The following is a 25,017-nucleotide window of genomic DNA, read 5'->3' on the forward strand; positions in this document are numbered from 1 at the left end:
TTTGATGACGTAACCGCACTGATTCCGGAGCCTCTGAAAGTCCGCGAATGTTATGTGATACAGCACTGGAAAGCTGAGACTCTCTTCTTTATGCCAATCTTTGAATTGTATTAATCGGATCAGCGGATCAAAAGTTATTAAACATTTAAGAGCAATACTTATTTTTAGCCGCGGGCGGCTGTCTCGGTCTTTAAGGGTTAAGAGAGTGTGTATGGATGTTTTCCAATGATGGGTTGCAGCTGGAAGGGCATCCACTGTGTAAAACATATGCTGAATAAGTTGGCAGTTCATTCCGCTGTGGCGACCCCAGATTAATATAGGAACCTTCTTGATGTCGCTTGTTTTAATAAAATAAACTTTAAAAAATTACTAGAAATTTTAACTTGATTAGTGAATTGCTGGATTCAACCTCCATTTTTTCGTAATTTAAAATAAGATTTTAGTAATTAAATCAGAAATGATCAAATTAATTACACATAAACTACACAAACTTTAGTTTCAAAATGTATAATTTAAAAATATCTGCACAGCAAACAAATCTAAAACTTTTTTTAAAATAATAATATTAATTTTCATTGCTTTTAAAAGAAATTATTTATGTATTCAATAAAAAAAAATCACATCTGGATAAAAAATTGACCGTTTGAAGGACTAAAAGTTCAGAGAGAGGGGAACTTTCCGAGCGATGGGAACTTATCCTGCTTCTGGACACTTTGTCAATGTCAGCACCGCATCTTTAGTCTGGAGCGTGAGTGTGAAAGTGGCTGTACGTGCGTGTTTGCACAGGATGAGGATGAGGACGATGATGATGGCTCGCCTGTCTATATCTGAAGCTGTTATGACACTTTGAGGTTAGTCAGGGCAAATGAGTTAAAATGCCCCTGGAACCAAGAGCATCCAGTGCGGCTCGCTGCCAACACCGCATTCACTCACACTCGCCTGCCTGTGTGTGTGTTCAGCCGTGCAAGTGTGTATGACTGTCCCTATCGCTCCGAATGACACCAAGCCTTCAAGCAGACATCCTGTCCACACTAAGGACAATTATCCTAATGAAAAGAGTGCGTCTCGGAGAACGAGAGAGAGAGCGTCCTATCAGTGACAGGAATAGCAGCGGCTGAAACCAACCCTGGCTGCCGTCTTTGGATCGCTGGCGCCATGACAGTGACCTTCCTCACAGTCCCACACCAACACAAGTGATGCTTCTGGAAGTTCACATCACACCCACTCCAAATGCTTTCTAATAGGGTGTACACTGTAACAAATAATAATGAGTTGACTCCACTTAAAATTGCTTGACACTAAAAAAAATTATGTTTGCCGTTTGCTCAAACTACTTAATTAAAATGAGCTGAAGTAACACAGCTCTTGGGTGACGCAGTAGGTAGTGCTGTCGCCGCACAGCAAGAAGGCACTGGTTCGAGCCTCAGCTGGGTCAGTTGGCGTTTCTGTGTGGAGTCTGGACGTTCTCCCCGCGTTCGCGTGGGTTTCTTCCGGGTGCTCCGGTTTCCCCCACAATCCATAAATGTGGTATAGGTGGATAGTGTGTATGTGTGGTATGTAACCCCGCTCCGAGCTGGTATCGAACCAGCGACCTTTCGCATGGGAGTCGGGTGCTCTACCAAGGAGGCTGAAGACCAGAGAGGTCAGAGGAGTGAGGTTTACCTGCACAGCACTTACCAGCTGACCTCTGTTACACTCACCCCCCTAAACCTCACTCCCATCTGGGTCACGGCACCAATGTAACCCCGCCAGTCCTACACCACCCAACCCGCTCCGAACTGGTATCGAACCGGCCACCTTTCGCATAGGAGTCGGGTGCTGTACCAAGGAGGCCAAAGACCAGAGAGGTCAGAGGAGTGAGGTTTACCTGCACAGCACTTACCGGCTGGCCTCCGTTACATGTACATGAGCGTGTATGGATGTTTTCCAGTGAAGGGTTGCAGCTGGAAGGGCATCTGCATCGTAAAACAGATGCTGGATAAGCTGGCGGTTCATTCCGCTGTGGCGACACCAGATTAGTACATCTGACAATGAGTTCACTGTAATCAAATGGCCTCCACACTCACCAGATCTCAATCCAATAGAGCATGTGGATGTGGTGGAACGGGAGATTGGCATCATAGATGTGCAGCCGACAAATCTGCAGCAAATGTGTGATGCTCTCATGTCAACATGGAGCTTAATCTTTGAGGAATATTTCCAGCAGCTTGTTCAATCTACACCACGAAGGATTAAGGCAGTTCTGAAGGCGAAAGGAACCAAGCACTAGTAAGGTGTGCCTAATAAAGTGGCCGGTGTGTGTATCTCCAACATAGTAATCGTTTGGCTTCTGAAAACCACACACAAGTCACATGGATGCCTTTTTTTTTTACCTAACTTGTCAGCTTTAGCTTCTGATCATGGTAATTGCATGGGGGAAAGATGAAAATATGCATAGAAAATATGACTTTAAAACAGCATGAGGGAGAGAAGAGACTTTTTTTTCTCCCCTCCAGCTGAGCATAACATGCATATGTTTGTTCCAAATTCTTCCGTAAACACCATAGAAAAAGACTGTACACTGATATTTCATAGCGAGTGCAGAAATTTACTAGCCACTTAAACTCTGCGGACCCGATACCGGGTCCGTGACGTCATCGACTTTCGCTTTCAGATTTAAAGGGCCAGCGTTGCACCAGACCCCCGTAAGTGGTGTCGTTTGAAAGTGTAGAATCTATATTGTATGCACATATGCATCACTTTGGTTTTTATTTCACTCTATAAAAGTTATTTACACTTAAATACACAGTGTTTTGGATACCCGAGCTGGGTATTTTACATTGGTTCATTTTCATAATTTTCATATGACACATGTACAAGTTATAGCTCAAATGAAAGCTCTTGCCGGTGCTCATACAGTTCTAGCATTCCTTTTACTGAATTATATTCATATGCCAAACAGTTGCCGAATGAATTGTGGTGTTTTCATGGCGCAGAATTGTAAACAATACATTCATGATCAATAAGCAGCCCCAGATAGCACAGACAGCTGTCATCTCTCACCTTATGCTGTGCCCTTCAGGGCCATTTCTCCTCTGTTTTTGAGGTGATGTGCATAAGTAATCCTTTTATATGTCTGACGTGCTCCAAACACAGTGGATTATGTTTGATCAAACAAAAGAATAATGAAATATGTAAACAATGATCGCTCCCTGTGGCTTGTACAGCACCTCTCATCAGTTGGAATGCAATAACTTTTGCATAGATTATGGTGGAGACATGTTTCTTTTTCCCTATGATTACAGACATGTGCAGGAACCACCAACATTAATTACAGCACGCTAGACCACACACAACCTAAAAGGTACACTTTCAAATTTAAGTTTATAAAAAAAAAAATACAAAAAGCGCCTCTTTTTTAGATGTTTATTATGAAACAGACGACATATACAGATATTTTAAACACTTTCAGTAGTGTTTTATGAAAATTCAAAGGGTTTTCTTTAAAATGATACCAAATTTTTGCATTTACACCTCTGCATGTGGATTTGGGAAGCTTTTAAATGTGGCTAGGCAAAATCCAGGCGGAAATCCCCAAATAGCAACAGAGTTTAAGTGGCTAGCTTTCAAAGTGTTGCTAAAATACACTTGCTTAGAATGAACAATGTCTCCCATTTTCATTTAGATGAATTCATTTCTGCAGTTGCTGTCTTTAGATGTAAACACATCGCTGTTGATGTGCCGTTATCTAAAGCATGACTGGCACGACAGTAAAGGAAAGACACATGTAGCACAAATTATAAAGTCACTGCGATTCTGTGCTCAGATTTCCATTTTCATCCCCAGCAGAAGTCCTGCCTCAGTATCAAGGGAGCAGGGGAATTGCATTGGGAGCGTGCGAATTGAAACACAGCTATAGGAGAAATGCTGTAGCGGAGAGAAACCTCTGCGATGTCTTCAGCATTCAGAAAACTCTGTTGTTTTGATGACTCTTCAGAATTGCTTTACTCCTACAGCAGAGAGAAAAAGAGGAAGAGAGAGCAAAGCACGACCCCTGACTGCAGGACATGGATGAATGGACTCGTATCGGCGTAGTAAAATGCATGGCTGCGGCGAGAGCTCGATTCCTCCCCCAAACAGTCATTATTCTCCCAAGTGTTTGAGTAGATCGAGTTGTTGGACATCGGCGGCGCTGCAGTGTGTTGACAAAACACGTGGCTCATTCCCTAGACATTGCAGGAAATGTCTTTCTTTGCGATAAAGCAGCTGGTAGTGTTTGAGGAGGGCTGGTTTAACGGCCCTGCAGTCTGATGAGAAATACGCAGGTCTGGCAGATGCGATGCGCCGATCTGCTTTAACAGCCTGATTGGAGACTCTAGTGACACACTGTAAAAATGCAGGGCTCCACACTATTCCATTCAGTTCCAAGAGTTCCTTAACGTATGACTCAAATGCATCAGAGGACACAATGACCTGCCAACTTATACTCTGGCACATGTGTTTACCAGCAGATGCCCTTCCTGCCACAAGCCCAGTACTGGGAAAACCCCCACACTCTCTTATTGACACACACACACACACACACACCCTATGGGCCAGATTTTCTAATTCTCCTCTATCATATGTCTTTGGATTGTGGGGAAAACCGGAACCGACATGAAAATGGGAAAAACATACAAACTCTACACGGAAAGGTCCAGCTCGGTCCCCTGAAACTACAACATAAGCCAAAAATAAATTATAAAATAATTATACACACAAATATGATTCTAAAACAAATGATTTATGGTGCTTAAAGAAAAAAAATACTGCAGAGTGTTTACTGATTCCCAAATGTATGATTCAGATGAGTCAGTTCACTTAACTCAATCAACAAATGCAGTCTGATTCCTAAACTATATATATCTATAATAATGATAATAATAATAATACATATTCAATCAGGAATAATGAATAATGAAAAATACATAAAAAAGAAAATAAGAAGAGATCTGTAAAAGAATTGAGTAAACCGGTATACATTTATATTATATACAAAGTAAATGCATAAAAAAAGACATTAAAAAATATTATTGAATTAATTAAGAAAAATAAATAGTTTATAATAATAATAATAAATAGTAATAAATAGTAGTAATAAGAAATATATAAAAATGTATAGCAATACTACTACTACTACTACTACTACTTATAATAATAATAATAATAATATAATTGTAATAAAAATTGTTATAACAATAATAACAATTATATTAAAAGCAGTAATAATAATAGTAAAAATACTACTAATAATAGGTATATTAAAATTATGTAGTAATACTTCTACTATTATTAATAAAATTATTATTATTATTATTATTATTATTATTATTATATAAAATATACTAAAAACAATAGTAATAATAACAAATATATAAAAAACAATACTAAAAATAATAATAATAAAAATATGAAAAATTATTTGTAGTAATAGTTTTAATACTACTATTATTAACAATAATAATTATAATAACAATAATAATAATAATAATAGTAATAGTAATAATAATAACATTATATATTTATAAAAATATAAAATAATAATAACAGTAATAATTGTTATTGTTGTTGCTGCTGTTATTATTATTATGATTATATAAAAATTGTAATAATAAAAACAATAGTGATAATAATAATAAATGATAGTAATAAATAGTAGTAACAATAAATATATTAAATCGATATACAACTACGAATAAAAATATTAATATAATAATAATAATAATTATTATTATTATTATTATTAGTAGTAGTAGTAGTAGCAATATATAAAAATATAATGAAAACATAAATAATAATATTAATAACAATTATATTAAAACATTAATAATAATAATAATAATATAGTATATAATAATATACTTATAATATATAAAAAATAATGTAGTAATACTTCTACTACTATTAATAATAATAATAATAATAATAACAATAATAACAATGATAATTATATTAATAGTAATAATAAATATATTTTAAAATAATAATAACAATATTTCTTCTTCTTTTTAATATTATAGTTATTATTATTATATAAAGTTTTAATAATAAAAACAATAGTAATAATAATAGCAAATATATTAAAAACAGTAATTATAATAATATTATTAATAATAATAATAATAATAATAATAATAATAATAATAATAATAATACTTTGTACAACAGTATAAGAAAAAAACGATCTTGCAATAGAATTTTTGGTTTGTTTTTAGTTTCTCTCTCTCTGGCTCGCAACCAGACTCTGAAAACACAAAAAGCACCCGCTCCTCTAAAAGCTCGATAAGGCGCATGTTACCCCTTCAGTACAGCAAGATAAGCCTGAGGAACAGACTCTGCTGTGGCTCACCTCGCCATCAAAGTCACACGGAGTTGCACAGGGACCGTTTTGTCATGAAAAAAAAATGTGCAAATGGCAGAGGAGGGGAGGTTATGGAGGCCCGTCTGTGATGTATTCTCCATGTGCGTCTGGAATGCGGGTCACGTCGCTGTGCCCTTTCACTGCAGACCTGTCAGTCAACACTGTATTCCTGAGTGGACGCCGGCTCTGACGTGCCATCTGCGCGTGCAAATATGAGTGACGTCACTGCGGTCCAGAGGAATTAGACAAATAAGAACAAGGGTCCAACAAAAGACTCCAATCTCCAGTGACTCCTGTCAAATTTCCACTGTAGCGTTCTGTCAATTGAATTCAGCTCTTTTGCACAAGCCATATTCTGTCTAGAGGGTGATAATTAGCCTGAGATCAGCTGTTGCCCAGATGCAGTGCCCAGTAGTGCACAACACAATGACATTTCAAATAACACACACAATTACAATGCAACAACATTAAAATCACATTGCAACAGAACTAAGATCACAACGCAACAACATTAAGATCACAACGCAACGCCATTAAGATGACAACACAATGACATTAAGAAGACAACGCAACAGCATTAAGATCACAACACAACAGCATTAAGATCACAACACAACACCATTAAGATCACAACACAACACCGTTAAGATCACAACGCAACGACATTAAGATCACATCGCAACGCCATAGAGATAACAATGCAACAACATTAAGATCACAACGCAACGACATTAAGATCACATCGCAACGCCATTGAGATCACAACGCGACGACATTAAGATCACAACGCAATGACATTAAGATCACAACACAACAGCATTAAATCACAACGCAACACCATTAAGATCACAACGCAACGACATTAAGATCACATCGCAACACTATAGAGATCACAATGCAACAACATTAAGATCACATCGCAATGCCATTGAGATCACAACGCGACGACATTAAGATCACAACGCAACGACATTAAGATCACAACACAACACCATTAAGATCACAACGCGACGACATTAAGGTCACATCGCAATGACATTAAGATCACAAAGCAACGACATTAAGATAACAAGGCAACGACATTAAGATCACATCGCAACGACATTAAGATCACAACGCAACAACATTAAGATCACAACGCAACGACATTAAGATCACATCGCAACGACATTAAGATCACAACGCAATGCCATTAAGATCACATCGCAACGACTTTAAGATCACAACGCAACGACATTAAGATCGCAACGCCATCAAGATCACAATGCAACAACATTAAGATCACAACACAACACCATTAAGATCACAACACAACAACATTAAGATCACAACGCAAAGACATTAAGATCACAACGCAACACCATTAAGATCACAACGCAACGACATTAAGATCACATCGCAACACCATTAAGATCACAATGACATTAAGATCACAACGTAATGACATTAAGATCACATCGCAACGGCATTAAGATCACAACGCAACGACATTAAGATCACAAAGCAACGACATTAAGATCACAAAGCAACGTCATTACGATCACATCGCAACACCATTAAGATCACAATGACATTAAGATCACAACGCAACGACATTAAGATAACAAGGCAACGACATTAAGATCACATCGCAACGCCATTAAGATCACAACGCAACGACATTAAGATCACATCGCAACGCCATTGAGATCACAACGCAATGACATTAAGATCACAACGCAACGACATTAAGATCACATCGCAACGCCATTAAGATCACAACGCAACAACATTAAGATCACATCGCAACGACATTAAGATCACAACGCAACGACATTGAGATCACAACGCAATGACATTAAGATCACAACGCAACGACATTAAGATCACAACGCAACAACATTAAGATCACAAAGCAACGCCATTATGATCACAACGCAACGACATTAAGATCACATCGCAACGACATTAAGATCACAACGCAACGGCATTAAGATAACAAAGCAACGCCATTGAGATCACAACGCAATGACATTAAGATCACAACACAACAACATTGTACACAGCCCAACATTGCACGGATAAGCGATATTTGGTGCAAAAAAGTAAAAAAACTTACATAACGGCCACGAAAATATCGTGCCATAACGGCACGAAATATTGCATTCATATAAATTCTGAAAATATATTACTGTGTCAATAACATATTTTGTAAAAACAATAGAGCATAATATGAAACTGTATTTATCATCATGTTGCACACCCCCAATACTCTACACAGTGCCGATTATCTCATTACCTTTTGTTTGTGAGCATTCATTTCACTGCACTCAAAAACGTGTGTGGCCATTATAAGATACCGAAAAGAAATATGCACAAGTGCATGTGGTAATTTGCTGGCGGGTTCATCGGTTCACTTGATTACTCTACATTGATTTACTCTCCTACATGATCAATACCTATTTTAAAGTCTTTTTTTTTTTTTGGTGGTTAAAATGCAATTGGGGATTTGTAAAATATCCTCTTAAATAGATTGCACTCTTTGCTTCTTACTTTCCTAGCATTTTACAGTTATAGTCTGAATTATTAGGCCTCCTGTTTATTTTTCCCCAATTTATGTTTAACGGAAGGAAGATTTTTTCAACATATTTCTAAACATAATAGTTTTAATAACTTATTTATAATAACTGATTCCTTTGATCTTTGCCATGATATCTTTCAAGACACTAGTATTCAGCTAAAAGTCACATTTAAAGGCTTAACTAGGTTAATTAGGTTAAAGTTAGGGTAATTCTTGCTCTTGTTCTCACCCTAGCAACCACCTAGCAACGCCTCAGCAACCACTCAGAATACCCTAGCAACACCTTAAGCCTGATTTATACTTCTGCGTCAAGTGACTAGCGTAACCAACGGCCAATGCAACGTGCGTGGCTGTGCATTTATACTTCTGCGCGCTGTCTCTGTTGGTCTGCATTAACACTTCCGAAACGCTAGTTGGCAGTGAGGTGTTAATGTTTCTCTGTGTTGAGTTTCTTTGCTGGTGTTTTGTTTTTTCTGAATGCTTTCTGAATGTACAAGTGGCTCAAACTCGCTCATTTTGAGGCAGGAACCGGCGGACATGCAACAACTTTAACTATGAGGTAAACACAAAACAAAACTTTTCCAAACTTTCCACTTTCTGGAGCTCCTTTACGGGACTCCACACTTGTAAACATTCGCTTCATCAGGCGAGCGCAGCTCTCAGTCCCACCCTGACTTGTCAGCGCTACCAAGCCGACCAATCACAGAGCCTGCGCTACGTGTCGTTGCGACGTGTAGTTACATTTTCTGAGAGGTGCCCGTCTCACCTACGGGCCATGGCGTAGGGCTATGCGTCAACGAGTAGGATGCGCCGTAGCATACGTGTTCGCTGGACGCAGAAGTATGAATCAGCCTTAAGCAACCACCTAGCAACCACTCAGTGCACCCTAGCACTGTTGCTGACACAATGTTAACACGATTAGCATCATGCTAGCTACATGCTAATCATGTTAGCATGATGCTAGCAACTTGATTAGCATGTTGCTAGCATGATGCTAACACAATTAGCATCATGCTATCTACATGCTAATCATGTTAGCTTGATGCTAGCAGCTTAATTAGCATGTTGCTAGCATGATACTAACACGATTAGCATGTAGGGGAGAGTGGTAAAGTGCTCCCTTTAGAGGCAAAAATGCAACCCAAATTGGTTCCATAGACTTAACATTGGCACAAAATATCGATATCTAGATTAGAGACTCGTAGAAGCTTGGGGGTGGGCTCGTTTTACTTGGCTTATCAAGTCGGTGTTAAGTAGTGACATAACAAACTTGTAGGCACTCCCTAGCAACCACTTATAGCAACCTGATAACCATATAACAACATAAACAAGCCATATTTTAGCACGGGAATATCATCGACAGACAGGGTTTTGGCTCTTTTGATGCTAAAATCTAAGATCTAAAATCTAAGCTGATGATAAAATCGTTTTCGATTTCACTTATTAAAACGGCTTTGCCTCTGCATAGCAACCATTTAGGATACCCTAGCAACTGGTTTTAGCTGGTCGACCAGCTTGGTTTTAGAGGGGTTTTGGCCACTTTCAGGCAGGTTTCCAGCCATTTACAGCCTGGTCTTAGCTTGTCAGACAGGAAAGTAACCAGCTTAAACCAGCTTGACCTGCCTGGTTTAAACTGGACATAGCTGGTTTTGGCTGGGCTCCCAGCCTGGCTAAGGTGGTCAAGCTGGTTTTAGCTGGTCATCTCCCAGCCTGTCCAGCTAAATCCAGACTGGAAATGGCTGGAAACCAGCCTGGAAGTGGCCAAAACCCCTCTAAAACCAGGCTGGTCAACCAGCTAAAACCAGCCAACCAGCCTAGGCTCCCAGGGAAGATATACTGTGAATAATTTCTTGCTCTGTTAAACATCATTTAGGAAATAATTGAAAAAGAAGCAAAAAATCAGAGAACAGCTATGTATTTTGATGTCAACTATATATTCTAGATCAGCATTGTGAGTCTGAAAACAATGGAGGCGTTATCCTATCAGTATTTCATCACAGTCAGTGAGCGAGCGCGGCTGTATAGCATGACTTGCAGATGGGCGGTCGGGGATCATTGGAGTTTTCCGCTGTCATTAGGCACCTTATGTAAGCGATTAGCATAGATGAAGCTGCATGGCATTAGCGACGGGAGCACAGGTGCAGTGTGGGAGTGACCAGGATCTGGAGCTGAATGATTGCTTAATGCAGCATGGCATAACATCTGAAAGTTAAACTAACCAAAAAGCAGTTTTTCCATCACAATGACACGTTGATGGAAACAAAGCATAGATACTGTAAGTCAACCTGCGACGCTAAACCTATATTTGTCTTTCTAAGCATCTCGTTCAACTCTTCAAATTGCCTCATTTAAAATAGAGAATATACCTTTACAGTAAACCATAATCATACATTTTAATTTAATGTCCAATTCAGGCTGTTAACAAACTATTAACTAAGACTTTTAGCTCATTAAAATACTAATTCACTTCTTATTACTGGTTAGTAAAGTAGTACACTATATGACAATAGTCTTGTCGCCTACTCGAGTTTTAGCAACAACAAATAATAGCTGGACTTCTAGTTGATCAATTAGTATAAGAAGTGGCTTATATGAAAGGCAAAGGCCTCTAGATTGCGCCTATTTTATATAAATAAAATATGATCATGTCTTTATTTTGGATGATTTCATTAGAACAGTAAGGTCTGACTTTGCTTAGCCAAACTCTTATCTCTGAACAGAAATAATGTGAGGTTAGAATATACCAAACTGTACCGACTGTACCAAAAAGCCAATACAGGAGATGGGCGGGAGATGGGTCTGAAATACAGGAGACCCCCGGGAAAAACGGGAGTGTTGGCAGGTATGTCTGAAAGACGTGTGGAGCCCCCTTCACTATAGACTGATTTCACACGGCCGCCATTTTCAAAAGCGAAATCGAGGCTGCGGTGGGAAGAAACCCGGAAGTATCATTGGAAGTTACATAGGAATGTTGTGTAACTGGCTGTATATCTTATCAGCGAATATAAAGTGACACAATTTTATAATTTCTCCGCCTTCCGGGTGACCCGAAGGTCCGTTCTGAATAAATGGTGAATGTAAAAAGGGATATCAGAGCTCATTTTCAGCTAAGTTAAGGGAAATGGCACTAGTTAGCAAACGTTTTCTTTCCCAAACACACGTTTTAGATGCCATTTATCAAACTCGAGTTAATAAACTGATTCTTTCACTATATTAGACTCGTCACGATACTGAATTAAAAGAAAAACCGGCAATTTCACGCTAACATTTAAGGCAATGTTGATGGCTTTCTTAAACAGCGCTGATTTGCCATTGTGTTCACGTGTTCAACAGAAATGATTGTGATTGGCCGAGAAGGTCATCAGTTCACCCACCGCTGTATACCGAGCACAAACACAGACGAGCCGAGCGATCTGCTTGATGACTCGACTGATCTTGACGGTTGCTTCGCGCTCCAGTCCGTGTATCTGTGTTTGCACTGGGTGAACTGAGCGCAAACCAAACACAGATACACGGAGACTGAAGCGCGAAGTCGTGAAGATCAGTCGAGTTATCCGCGCTCAGCATCGCTTCCATATTAGCGGGAAATAGCCGAGTTTAAAACTTCATTACCAGGACAACACTATTACAGACAACACGAGGATGTGCTGCAGAGGACTGCAGTGTTATCACTTACATAGACTGAAGCAGGAAAACGTCCTCACGGTGTTTAACTAGTGCCATGAGCTGAAGCCTACCCTGCTAAAAAATCCAGCTTAAACCAGCCTAGGCTGGTTGGCTGGTTTTAGCTGGTCAACTAGGCTGGTTTTAGAGGGGTTTTGGCCACTTCCAGACTGGTTTTCAGCCATTTCCAGCCTGGTCTTAACTGGTCAGGCTGAAAAATGACCAGCTAAATCCAGCTAAAACCAGCTTGACCAGCCTGGTTTAAGCTGGACATAGCTGGTTTTGGCTGGGCTCCCAACCTGCCAGGCTGGTCAAGCTGGTTTTAGCTTGTCATCTCCCAGCCTAACCAGCTAAGACCAGGCTGGAAATGACTGTAAACCAACCTGGAAGTGGCCAAAACCCCTCTAAAACCAGCCTGGTTGACCAGCTAAAACCAGCCAAACAGCCTAGGCTGGTTTAAGCTGGATTTTTTAGCAGGGTAGGAGGATACTTAAGCGTATCACTGAGATTGTGATCTTGTTTGATGCTAAATTGCTTTTAATTGTTTAAAATAAACTTACTGAATAATATTTAAGTGATGTTTACACCATTTCTGCATTTTGAAATCTCGGCAGCAGCTGGAGGTTTGTAGTACACAGCATGTTACTGCAATGTTTACAGTGCTGGTCCGATACTTCCGGGTTTCTTCCCACCGCAGCCTCGCTTTGGTTCTTTTAAATGGCGGCCGTGTGAAATAAGCGTATACTGGGGCATGAGGACCTACACAGGTTGCAAGTTGACGGCCACCTGCTGGTCTCACTAACATCACTTCCAATAGCAACCTAGCTTTCCTATGTGGTCTCCCATCCAGATACTGACCGGGCACAGCGCTGCTTAGCTTCAGTGGACGACCATGTGAGAGTAGCTAGATGCCAGCATGAGGAATGTGGAAATGTGAAATTTGCAACTGAATTAAATAGTCTGAACTCTGTTTTTAATTGTAACATTTGATATTGAAGTAATGTGCAAGTACAGCTGCCTGTATAGTGGTTTTCTTTTTTACATCGATAATCATCCTGAACAGAATAAAAAGCAAGTGCACGCACTTTAAACTGTGAAACACGTGACATATCTGAAATGCATGTGAAGTCTGGCTGTGGAAAATTTTCATGGGGGAAAATTAGATTGTTACAAAGTCTCGTGTATTTGAATGTACAAGATTTAATTCACATAATCCAAATGCTTCACATGTGAATTTAAGATTTTATTGCATATGTGAAGCCCATATGTTGTTTTATAGATGTTAGTTTCACTATTAAACTAGTTACTATTAAGATACCTATAAGCTAGTGTGCCCTAAAACAGTGATAAAATTTGCATTTAGAATATATAAAACTAATATAAACATGTAAAGCTTGTAGTTTGTCACTTCTGCCTAAATGGACCAATGGTTTTACTCACTTCACCGCACTCTACAGTTACTCATCACATCATAACCAATCAAATGCTCTCTAGTATCTGACCTGCCCCACCCCCTTCAAGACGCTTCTCATTTGCTTTTCATTTGATGTGACTAGCAGAGCGATGATAAAACAAAACACTATTGGCTGTTTTTCAAAAAGGGGAGGAGCTACTTTATGTCCCACCATCTCATCATGTTTCGCTTGAGATTACGTCAACCATCAAATTAAAATGCACATTTCACGAGACCTTTAAAGACATTTGTTTGTTCAATAAGACGTGTATTTTATGTCACACTGACCTGCCAACTATTTTGGCACATATATTTACTAGCGGATACCCTTGCTGCCAAAACAAAGTACTGGAAAGCACTCTCTTATTGACACACACACATACACATTACAGCAAATAAATGTTTGCTAATTCACTAATATAGTACGTCTTTGAATTGTGGGGTGGAACACTTATTTGTTCAATAAACAAAATATAAGTGACTTAAAGAGTACCTATTATGCCCCTTTTTACATGATATGTCTGATGTCCCTAAAGTGTGTACAGTGTTAAGCTCAAGATAATGCACAAATAATGTTTTATAACTCTCTGAAACTGCCCATTTAAGGCTTTAATCATAATTGTGCCTTTTTGGTCGCTTTAAATTTAATTGAGATTGTGCTCTTTTCAAAAGAGGGCGGAGTTACAAACACCTATTCATAAGCATAGTGGCAGAATCAATGAACGTTACAAATTCATAATGTTCTATTCTAATGAAGGAGAGATGATCACTAGTGGGCGGGGCTTTCACCATCGGATGACACGTACAAAGGGAGAATGTCAATCAAAATGTTTCTGTGACCAAACTCGGTCCTGAAGGGCCAGTGTCCTGCTGAGTTTAGCTCCAACTTGCCTCAACACACCAGCCAGGAAGTTTCTAGTATATGTAGTAAGAGCTTAATTAGCTGGTTCATGTGTGTTTGATGGAGTGGTTCCTTTTGAGAAGGTAAATTTTTTTGTTTGTTTGTTTTAACAGGTCCTTAACCGTACATTTTAATACTTAAAAGGTACAAATGTGTACCTCAGAGGGAACCTTTGTCTTTCAGACATACCTGCCAACACTCCCCTTTGTACAAAAGTGAACCTTAAAGGTATAAAATGGAGCCTTAAAATGTAAAAAAGTAAATCTTAAAGATACAAAATGTAAACTTAAAGATTCAAAAGTGAACCATAAAGGTACAAAAGTGTACTTTAAATGTACTAATGTCGACCTGTACAGTAAAAGTTTATATTTTAAAAAGGTACTACCCCAGTTTGAAGACATTTTTGTTCAATAAGAAGCCATTGCATGTTCAGTAGTTGTTATTTCACCTGCTGTAGTCAACCAAAGCATCATTTTTGTGTTTCATTGTGTTTATTTTTAAGCCGATAGCATTTTTTTAATCTTAGCACGATGTGAACAGCAAATCCTGTTGAAGCAACCTGCGAGTCAAGTCTATTTATTTGACACACCGAGCTGCTGCCCTAAAGAGACCTCTCCAAATCGATTACTTATGAGCCTCCACTTCATCCATTTCAAGTTTGGAAACCAAAACTATGTAGCCATCATCTTTTGTGTCCTCCGCTCCAGCGGTACTCTCTGTTCAGGCCCTATCAGCTCCACAGATTTGACAGGTGAACACTAAATGTGTCAGAACGGAGATATGGAGCTGCCAGAGTCACTCACCCAGGTTGGCGTTTCTTGTGTGTGTGTTTGCGAGAGAGTTGACTGGATGATGGAGACAGCAGCAGCTTTGATGGCGTGACGCTGCTGATGCAGGGAGTCTTTAGGGAGCGGGGAACAGCTGAGACTGCCAGCCTGTTTTAGGCACAAATTAAACTCAATCCGCACACTCAGAACGTATACATGTCCCCTGTGTGCTTTGATTTAATCCTTCAAGTAACCAACGAAGATGTTGCCCCAATGGTGCACGGCTTGTTCGATCTCGTGCAAAAAGACATTCTTTAAAGGGATGGTTCACCCAAAAATCAAATAAAAAAATACTCTCGTTTCGAACCTGCTTGAGTTTATTCCTTCAGACTGGGAGTATGAAGAAATAAAGGAGCGATGCTGGAGTATGGATATATCAATACTCAGAAGCTTTTAAATTGGTATGGATTTTTTTTTTAAGTATCGATATTTTAGCTATATTTTAATCATTTCTGCATAATGTTTTAGTGCTGTCAGTGACAGTTTGTATGTAAGATGTTACACCAATCAAATCTGCAGCGGAAAGTGACGTGAGCGATCATGTGTACAACAACTCATACGAATTCATACGAATTAGCCAGCCTGATCTCACGAGAAAACCTAAGTATTTTACGTTTTGTCCGTTTACCCAGGTGACAAAAAATATATAATTAAATGCAATTAAAATACACTTAAATACCCGCAAATACATTTCTAGTACATTGTTATTTTTTTGTGTTAAATAAAAGTTTGATGGTTTTACACTATAAATATACTAATTAAAAGTATGTTTATACTTCAGTAGGACTTTAGTACACTTGACAAAAGTATACTAAATACCAGTAATACTTAAATAAATTTTCAGTGTACAATAAAGTACACTACAGAAAAAACATCCGAAAGAGTTTTATTAGTGTGTTTTTTAAAAGTGTGCTTTTTTAGTACACTGTTTACATACTAATCCTAAGTTTAAAATAAGTTAATATATAAAAAATCTATTAGTAATGTATTGTAGTAGAAGTACATTTTCCCAAAAGTTGTACTTAAGTACACTTAATATGAATGCATTATTATCACTAACACTTAAATTGATTTTGAGTGTGGTAATTTTAAGTTTACATTAAACTGACTTTATTAAAAATCTATTAGCAATGTATTGTAGTAGAAGTATATTTTCTCAAAATGTCTTTACATTTCATATATGTGCTGTAATGTTGCATCTTATTTATATTTTTGTGTTCTCAGTTTTTGCTTAGTCTTTGTTCCCTCCCATAAGGTATTTTTGGACTTGTGGTTTATTGCACAAAAAGATTAAAGTGTTTTGATGAAGCACAGATGCTGTTTTCTTTGTAGACACAGAATCCCTTCAAAATATATTCTTTAAATAAATGTTTAGTATGTTAAAAGCACATTTTAGATCAGCTTCATGGTGTCTCATAATAGCACAGTTGAGTACACTTAGATGTATTTAAGTGTATCTTAAAATGTACTTAATACTAATTTTTAGTACATTAAATACAAAATTAGTTTGGGAAAATAGAGCACTTTTAATACAGCATTTAGCACACTTTTTTTACAATTTGTATATTCTTTTAATATATTACTATTATACTTTAAATTAGTCATAAATATATTGAAAAATAGGGTTTAAGTGTATTTCTAGTTGTAACTAAATATAGTTTTAAAATACAGATATAGTATATTAAAAGCACATTTTATTTCTCAATCTCTTTATGTCTCAAAATAGCACATTTGAGTACACTTAGATGGTATTAAGTTTATCTTAACATATACTTAATACTATCTTTTAGTACATTAAGTTTAAAATTAGTGTGCGAAAATAGAGCACTTTTAGTACATTACTGAAAGTGTACTAAGTATACTTAAATAAAGTGCATTTTAGTGCACTTGTTTTTTTTACCTGGGTAGTCGCTAATTCGTAAGAATTCAGTTGTACGAAATTGTACGATTTTAAAAAGGAGGTGTGGCACCTAGCCCCACCCCTAAACCCAACCGTCATTGAGGGATGAGCAAATCATACTAAAATGTACGAATTAAATCGTACGAATTAGCCACTAAATGAAAAAGTTACGAATTGCTGTGAGATTGTGTTGAATCAGCCACTAAACTGCCAAAAAGTAAAATACATCTTCTCGTTTAATCCGTAAATACAGCGATCTTCTGTATTTTTACACTATTTTAACTATGATTTTTAGCTTTGAATAAAACATGATAATTAAAATAGTTTAACAAATTGTCATTTCTTTGGAAATCACTAAGCGAACCCCCCTCATAAACCTACAACTGCCCAGCAGGCCCTGACCCGCACTCTGGGAACCGCTGCTTAACATGAAAACTTGAGCAGTCGGGTTTCATTTCTCTGTTTGCCCATTAGAGAGTCAGACAACCGCGGTTGAACAGCCTTTACCGTGCTTTTAGACATGATTAATTAGTTTACTCACCTGAGAGAGACGTTAGCAGATCTGATTAACCCTGATTTTCAATGCGTCGTGTGAAGCTGTAAACAGTGATAATCCTAAAACAAACCATCCCATATTCCTATAGGACACAATAAATCCATGTAATGACATTCGTCCATCCGAAAAGGATTACAGTAATGTGTTAGAGCTTGGAGTGCTCACTCGCTGGGTGCCAAATCCAAACAATTCCTTCATGTTGTCCCAACACAAATCGATTACGTTAACAACGGTGGCTCAGTGGTTAGCACTGTGGCCTCACAGCAAGAAGGTTGCTGGTTCGAGTCCCAGTAGAGTCTGTTGTCATTTCTGTGTGGAGTTTGCATGTTCTCCCCGTGTTGCCGTGGGTTTCCTCTTGGTCACAGGTGTCAAACTCAGTTCCAAAAGGGCCGCAGCTCTGCACAGTGTAGTTCCAACCCTAATTAAACACACCTGATCAAACTAATTGATCCCTTCAGGCTTGTTTGAAACCTACAGGTAAGTGTGTTGGAGCAGGGTTGGAACTAAACTGTGCAGGGCTTCGGCCCTCCAGGAATTGAGTTTGACACCCCTGCTCTAGGTGCTCCGGTTTCCCCCACAGTCCTAACATATGTGCTATAATGAGCAATGACGGCAGGATGATTAAAAGAATAAGTTAACTGCATCGGTTGACATAACAGAGTGTTGTGGGTGCACATTGTGTTTTTAAAAGATTGTTTTAAAGGAACTGTATTTGTATTGGGATGTATTTTAAGATTAATGTCCATGTTGTCTTGTGGGTACTGTAAAACTTTTTTTTCTAATGATAAATCTCTCTTAAGACTTAATACATTGCTTTTCTCCACTTTTTTTGGCCTCTTTTTCAGGTTTGTAGTCAAAGCTGAGGATGGCAGGAGATTCTCGCGTCCACATGGACCACGACATGGAGATAGGAGTGACTCCAAGAGAGGTCAGTATCAATATATTACTGTCAGATTCAAACATCTGGGCTGTAATCATAAACTAGACTGTTCTAGACCAATCTTTAGCATTTAGGAAATAAAAAAAATTATTGAGAAGGAAAACTTACGGTTTGGGGTTACATTCATTCTGGGGGGGTTTGAGAGATCTGCAGAGTGGATGATCAACATCAACAGCCTGAGGTATCAAGACATCTGTGCTGCCCGTTACATTACAAACCACAGGAGAGGGACAATTCTCCAGCAGGATAGCGCTCCTTCTCATACTTCAGCCTCCACATCAAAGCTCCTGAAAGCAAAGAAGGTCAAGCTGCTCCAGGATTGGCCAGCCCAGTCACCAGACATGAACATTATTGAGCATGTCTGGGGTAAGATGAAGGAGGAGGCATGGAAGATGAACAGAAAGACTCTTGATGAACTCTGGGATGAACTCTCGCTTTCTTTGCCGTTCCAGATGACTTTATTAATCAGTGATTTGAGTCATGTCAGAGATGTATGGATGCAGTCCTCCAAGATCATGATGGATTCAGACACAATATTCATTCTGTCTCCACTGCAGCAGGACTTTATATCTAATGTCTAAGCAGAGTCAGACCTTACTGTACTAATGAAATCATTCAAAATAAAGGCATGATCATATTTCATTGTGGTCAAATAGGCGTAATCTAGAGGCCTTTGCAATTCATATGAGGCACTTCTGACACAAAATGATCAACTAGAAGTCAAGTTATTATTTGTTGTTCTTAAATGGATAGGCGACAAGACTTTTATCAGGTAGTCGTCCTGCCTGCCTGCCTGCCTGTCTGTCTGTCTGTCTATTAATTTATTTATTATGTGACTTAATCAATTATAGTACCATACATATATAGTACTATAAATATAGGACATTAAGTGTTATATTTTTTGTGTGTGCTTGTGCTATTCTTAGAAGCCTTATATTCTCTTTGTATGTATTGTATAAGAGTTATATAATGTTACAGTTATTATGTAAACTAGCTGATTACACTATGCTTAATCCAGTATTTCAGCGGGCAGTGTAATGTACATACAGTTAAAATATAGACTGTTACTTATATACACTTCATTTAAATGTATTAATCATTTAAATATATTACATATACAGTTGAAGTCAGAATTATTAGCCCCCTGAATTATTAGATCCTCTGTTTATTTTTTCCCCCAATTTCTGTTTAACAGAGAGAAGATTTTTTTAACACATTTCTAAACATAATAGTTTTAATAACTCATCTCTAATAACTGATTAATTTTATATTTGTCATGATGACAGTAAATAATATTTGACTAGATATTTTCAAGACACTTCTATACAGCTTAAAGTGACATTTAAAGGCTTAACTAGGTTAATTAGGTTAACTAGGCAGGTTAGGGCAATTAGGGAAGTTATTGTATAATGATGGTTTGTATGGTAGACTATTGAAACAAAAATTAGCTTTAAGAGGCTAATAATTTTGTCCTTAAAATGGTGTTTAAAAATTTGATAACTGCTTTCATTCTAGCCGAAATAAAACAACTACGACTTTTTCCAAAAGAGAAAATATTATCAGACATACTTTGAAAATTTCCTTGCTCTGTAAAACATTATTTGGGAAATAATTAAAAAATCAAATAAAAATAAATCAAAGGAGAGCTAATAATTCTGACTTCAACTGTATACCTTTTGCATTTGCATTCATGATTTGAAATGGGAGTAAGTTTAAAGCCATAGCAACGTCTTGAAAATTATGGCACTATATAGTTTTATAACATTAAATTGAACAGTAAATGCAAATTTAGCCTTACTGCTCATTTTAATTTGAACGTACTAATGTTTAATATCCACACATTTAAAGTCTTAGCTTCGTGTGGAGTGTTAAAACAAAAAATACAATAATAATGTCAATTATAATCTATTTTCAATAAATAAAAAATGGCAAAATACGAGGACCAAAAAAAAAACCTGTATTGGATAATTTCTGCAAAACACTGTCAGACAGTGTGTAAATGTTTATATCATAACACATATTTGATAAATTACTTTATTTGCTTATTTATTCTCTTTTAGAATGTGTGTTTTGGTTTTGTTTAGCACTTTGCTCAGTGCCAAACTGAAGATAAATGTGCCTCATTTATTCATTTTTCTTCGGCTTAGTCTCTTTATTTATAAGGGGTAACCACAGCAGAATGAACCACCAACTTATCCAGCATATGCTTTACACCCTTCCAGCTGCAACCCAGTACTGGGAAACTCCCATACACACTCATTCACAAACACACACACGTGCACGCGCTACGGCCAGTTTAGTTTCTTTAATTTCCCAATAGTGCATGTGTTTGGACCAACACAATCTCACGGCAATTCGTAACTTTTTGATTTAGTGGCTAACTTGTATGACATTGTACGATCTAATTCGTACAATTTAGTACGATTTGCTCATCACCCAATGACAGTTGGGTTTAGGGGTGGGGTTAGGTGCCACGCCTCCTTTTTTAAATCGTACATTTTCGTACAACTGGCAAAACGTAAAATACTTACGTTTTCTCGTGAGATCAGGGTGGTTTGGTCTGCGGGGGAAACCGGCGCACCCAAAGGAAACCCATACCAACACTGGGAGAACATGCAAACTCCACACAGAAATGCCAGCTGAACCAGCCGGGACTTGAACCAGCAACCTTCTTACTGTGAGGCGACAGTCCTAACCACTGAGCCACCGTGTCACCAGTTAAATGTGCTTCATAAGTAAAATTACTTACTATATTAAATATCTTGCTATCCTGCAATCTTACCTTGCCCTCATCCAGCATTAAACTGACACTGTGCAATTACTTACGCTGTGCTTCTGTGAAGCGTAAACACGCCTACTTTGATTTGATTGGTTATCTCAATCATTTTGACATTGACGAGTGCTGTTAGATGGCTGAGACGACGTGCAACGTGGCCTGTGTAATTAATTATTGAAGAACCCCCAACCCCCTCCCCTCAATGAGTTATTACATTCAATCATTCAGTTTCCTTCAGCTTAGTCCATGATCATGGGTCGGCACAGTGGAATGAACCGCCAACTATTTTTCAGCATATATTTTACGTAGCGGTGCTCCAAAATCTCATTCTTGTCGGCTTAGTACCTTTATTAATCCGGGGTCGCCACAGCGGAATGAACCGCCAACTTATCCAGCAAGATCTTACGCAGCGGATGCCCTTCCAGCTGCAACCCATCTCTGGGAAACATCCACACAGACACTCATTTACACACACACTCATACACTACGGACAATTTAGCCTACCCAATTGACCTGTACCGCATGTCTTTAGACTGTGGGGGAAACCGGAGCACCCGGAGGAAACCCACGCGAACGCAAGGAGAACATGCAAACTCCACACAGAATTGCCAACTGCGCCAAGGCTCGAACCAGCAACCTTCTTGCTGTGAGGCGACAGCACTACCTACTGCGCCACTGCATCGCCCTTACTCAGATTATACATATTATGTCAGACATTTCTGTTTTACCACACCATCTCCGTGGGACACTTCCCCATTACCTTCCTCTCCCCCATAAGACACTGGCAAGCCCAGATAAGAATCTTTGCCCCTTCACAGTTTACAACACAGTGCCGTCCACATGAGACAAGGACACATTGGCACTTTCTCTCTCCGTTTGTGCCCGGCTGTTAATTGAAACGTGGTGTCCCGTTATGGTGCTGGCAGTCAATAATAGGCAAACTACAAAGTGCTTATGAAAAACCAGCACACACAGAGACCCCCTACTGCGTACACACCTGCGGCCCCCTATTTTTTGGCTTTTTCTAAATATTGCAAACACAATCTACAGCATCAAGAGCCAATTTTTAGTATTTGGTGTTTATCCAAATTCATATTTCAAGACAGATATTTAAGCAGGGTTGTTATAAGGAGGCTCAGTGGTTAGCACTGTCGACACACAGCAAGAAGGTCGCCGGTTCGAGTCCCAGCTGGGTCAGTTCTGTGTAGCGTTTGCATGTTCTCCCCATGTTGGAGTGGGTTTCCTCAGGGTGCTCCGGTTTCTCCCACAGTGAAAACACATGCACTTTTAAGAGCTCACACTTAGCTGATAATCAATAGAGGGTAATTGGCTTGCTGTCCTGGGAGAGAGCCCTGAGCACGGGGCTCCCTCCCGTTAGAAGGGCGAGAGGGGAGTTCGAGCTCAGGTAGGTCTCGAGAACTCCCCTGCTTGTCGCCATGTGAGAAGTGTAAACTAAGGTTGTCTTGGGTGATAGCTTGGTTTAGTCGATTGGCTATGGGTTATGTTTTTGGACGTTGAGAGGAAACCGGGGAACACGAGGGAAACCCATGCGAACACGGGGAGAACATAGAAGCATCCAGAAACGCCAACCGGCCTGATAGGAGGTTTGACCAGCGGTGCTCTTGCTGTGAGGCAACAGTGCTAGCCACTGTGTCGCCCTATTTAAAAAAAAAAAAAAGGGGGGGGGGGGGGGGTAAATTCAAGACGAAGATAACTGGAGTGAAAAACTCTAAATATGTAGTGCCGGATGCGGTAAAACGTGAACGTGCCTTTCCCTTCAGAAACTAGCAGAGCATGGGGGATCACGGGACTGATCATAACATGCACATGACGATCAGTGACAGCAGATTAGCTTCGCGCTAAGGAGGGGTTTGGGAACAAATGAATCGCTGAACGAATCATATGGGAATCGTTGGGATAATTAGGTAAAAATAAATGCACATTATAAGATAAAGACAGGGTTTTTTGACCTTGCATGTATACCAGCCTGTTATTGGAGACTCCCAAAACCAAAATATGACCTTATATAATGCAAAACAGGGGCTCTTTAATTTATTCATTCATTTTCTTTTCAGCTTAGTCCCTTTATTAATCTGGGGTCGCCGCAGCGGAATGAACCGCCAACTTATCCAGCATATGTTTAAGCAGCGGATGCCCTTCCAACTGCAATCCATCACTGGGAATAATCCATACACACTCATGCACTACGGCCAATTCAGCTTACCCAATTCACCAACACCACATGTCTTTGGACTTGTGGGGGAAACCGGATCACCTGGAGGAAACCCACGTGATCACGGGGAGAACATGCAAACTCCACACAGAAATGCCTACTATGCGCCACTATGATGACTCTTTAATTGAATCAACTAAATTGGCCATAGTGTATGAGTGTGTGTGACTGTGTATGGGTGTTTCCCAGTACAAGGTTGCAGCTGGATAACACATATGCTGGAATAGTTGGCGGTTCATTCCGCTGTGGCGACCCCTGATTAATAAGTGACTAAGCTGAAGAAAAATGAATGAATGAATGTTAATACGGAGATGGTGTAAAACAGAAATGGACCAGGGCCAAGATACAGTAGAGCCAAAGAGCGTCACAAGTGAGAGAAGATCAACAATAGACAAAGAAAAAAAAAACACTTAGTGCTCTTATGTTCCAGTAATCTGTACTTTGTGCAGGGACGTACTGTGACAATGTCATTATGGTTGCAAAAGATATCAAAACACCGTCATTGTTAGAAAGAACAGCGTGAGCGTGCCTCTGCTTGATGTTGGCAACTGTATCACTGCACGGCTCACTAGTGAAGAGATACAGCTGAAGTGAAAATGATTCACCCTCCTCTGATTTTTTCTTTTCTTTTACAAATATTTCCCAAATACTGTTTAACAGAGCATGGGATTTTTCACAGTATTTCCTATAATATTTTTTCATCCTATAATAAGTCTTATTTGTGTTATTTCGGCTAGAATAAAAGCAGTTTTAAACCATTTTAAGGTCAATATTATTAGCCCCCTTAAGCATTTTTTAAATGTCTACAGAACAGACCATCATTACACAA

General features: G+C 38.8%; 2 protein-coding genes across 10 annotated transcripts in view; one reads left to right on the top strand and one right to left on the bottom strand.

The window, feature by feature from the left end:
- Window positions 1–25,017, bottom strand: part of kcnj1a.1 (potassium inwardly rectifying channel subfamily J member 1a, tandem duplicate 1) — a 148,237-nt gene that overhangs the window by 50,279 nt on the left and 72,941 nt on the right. The gene's annotated exons all lie outside the window — the stretch shown is intronic.
- kcnj5 (potassium inwardly rectifying channel subfamily J member 5) overlaps window positions 1–25,017 on the top strand; it is a 73,544-nt gene that overhangs the window by 19,374 nt on the left and 29,153 nt on the right. For all 6 annotated transcript variants that reach the window (XR_015515313.1, XR_015515314.1, XR_015515315.1 and 3 more), the window contains exon 2: window positions 19,085–19,167. Coding sequence is in view for 2 of the 6 variants with exons in the window: in XM_087293590.1 (XP_087149716.1) it covers window positions 19,105–19,167 (63 nt within the window). In the remaining 4 variants the exon portion in view is untranslated. The remainder of the gene's footprint in view (window positions 1–19,084; window positions 19,168–25,017) is intronic.

The sequence above is a fragment of the Danio rerio genome, chromosome 18, assembly GCF_052040795.2.
Source record: "Danio rerio strain M-AB ecotype USA chromosome 18, GRCz13ab, whole genome shotgun sequence".
Taxonomy (NCBI): Eukaryota; Metazoa; Chordata; class Actinopteri; order Cypriniformes; family Danionidae; genus Danio; species Danio rerio.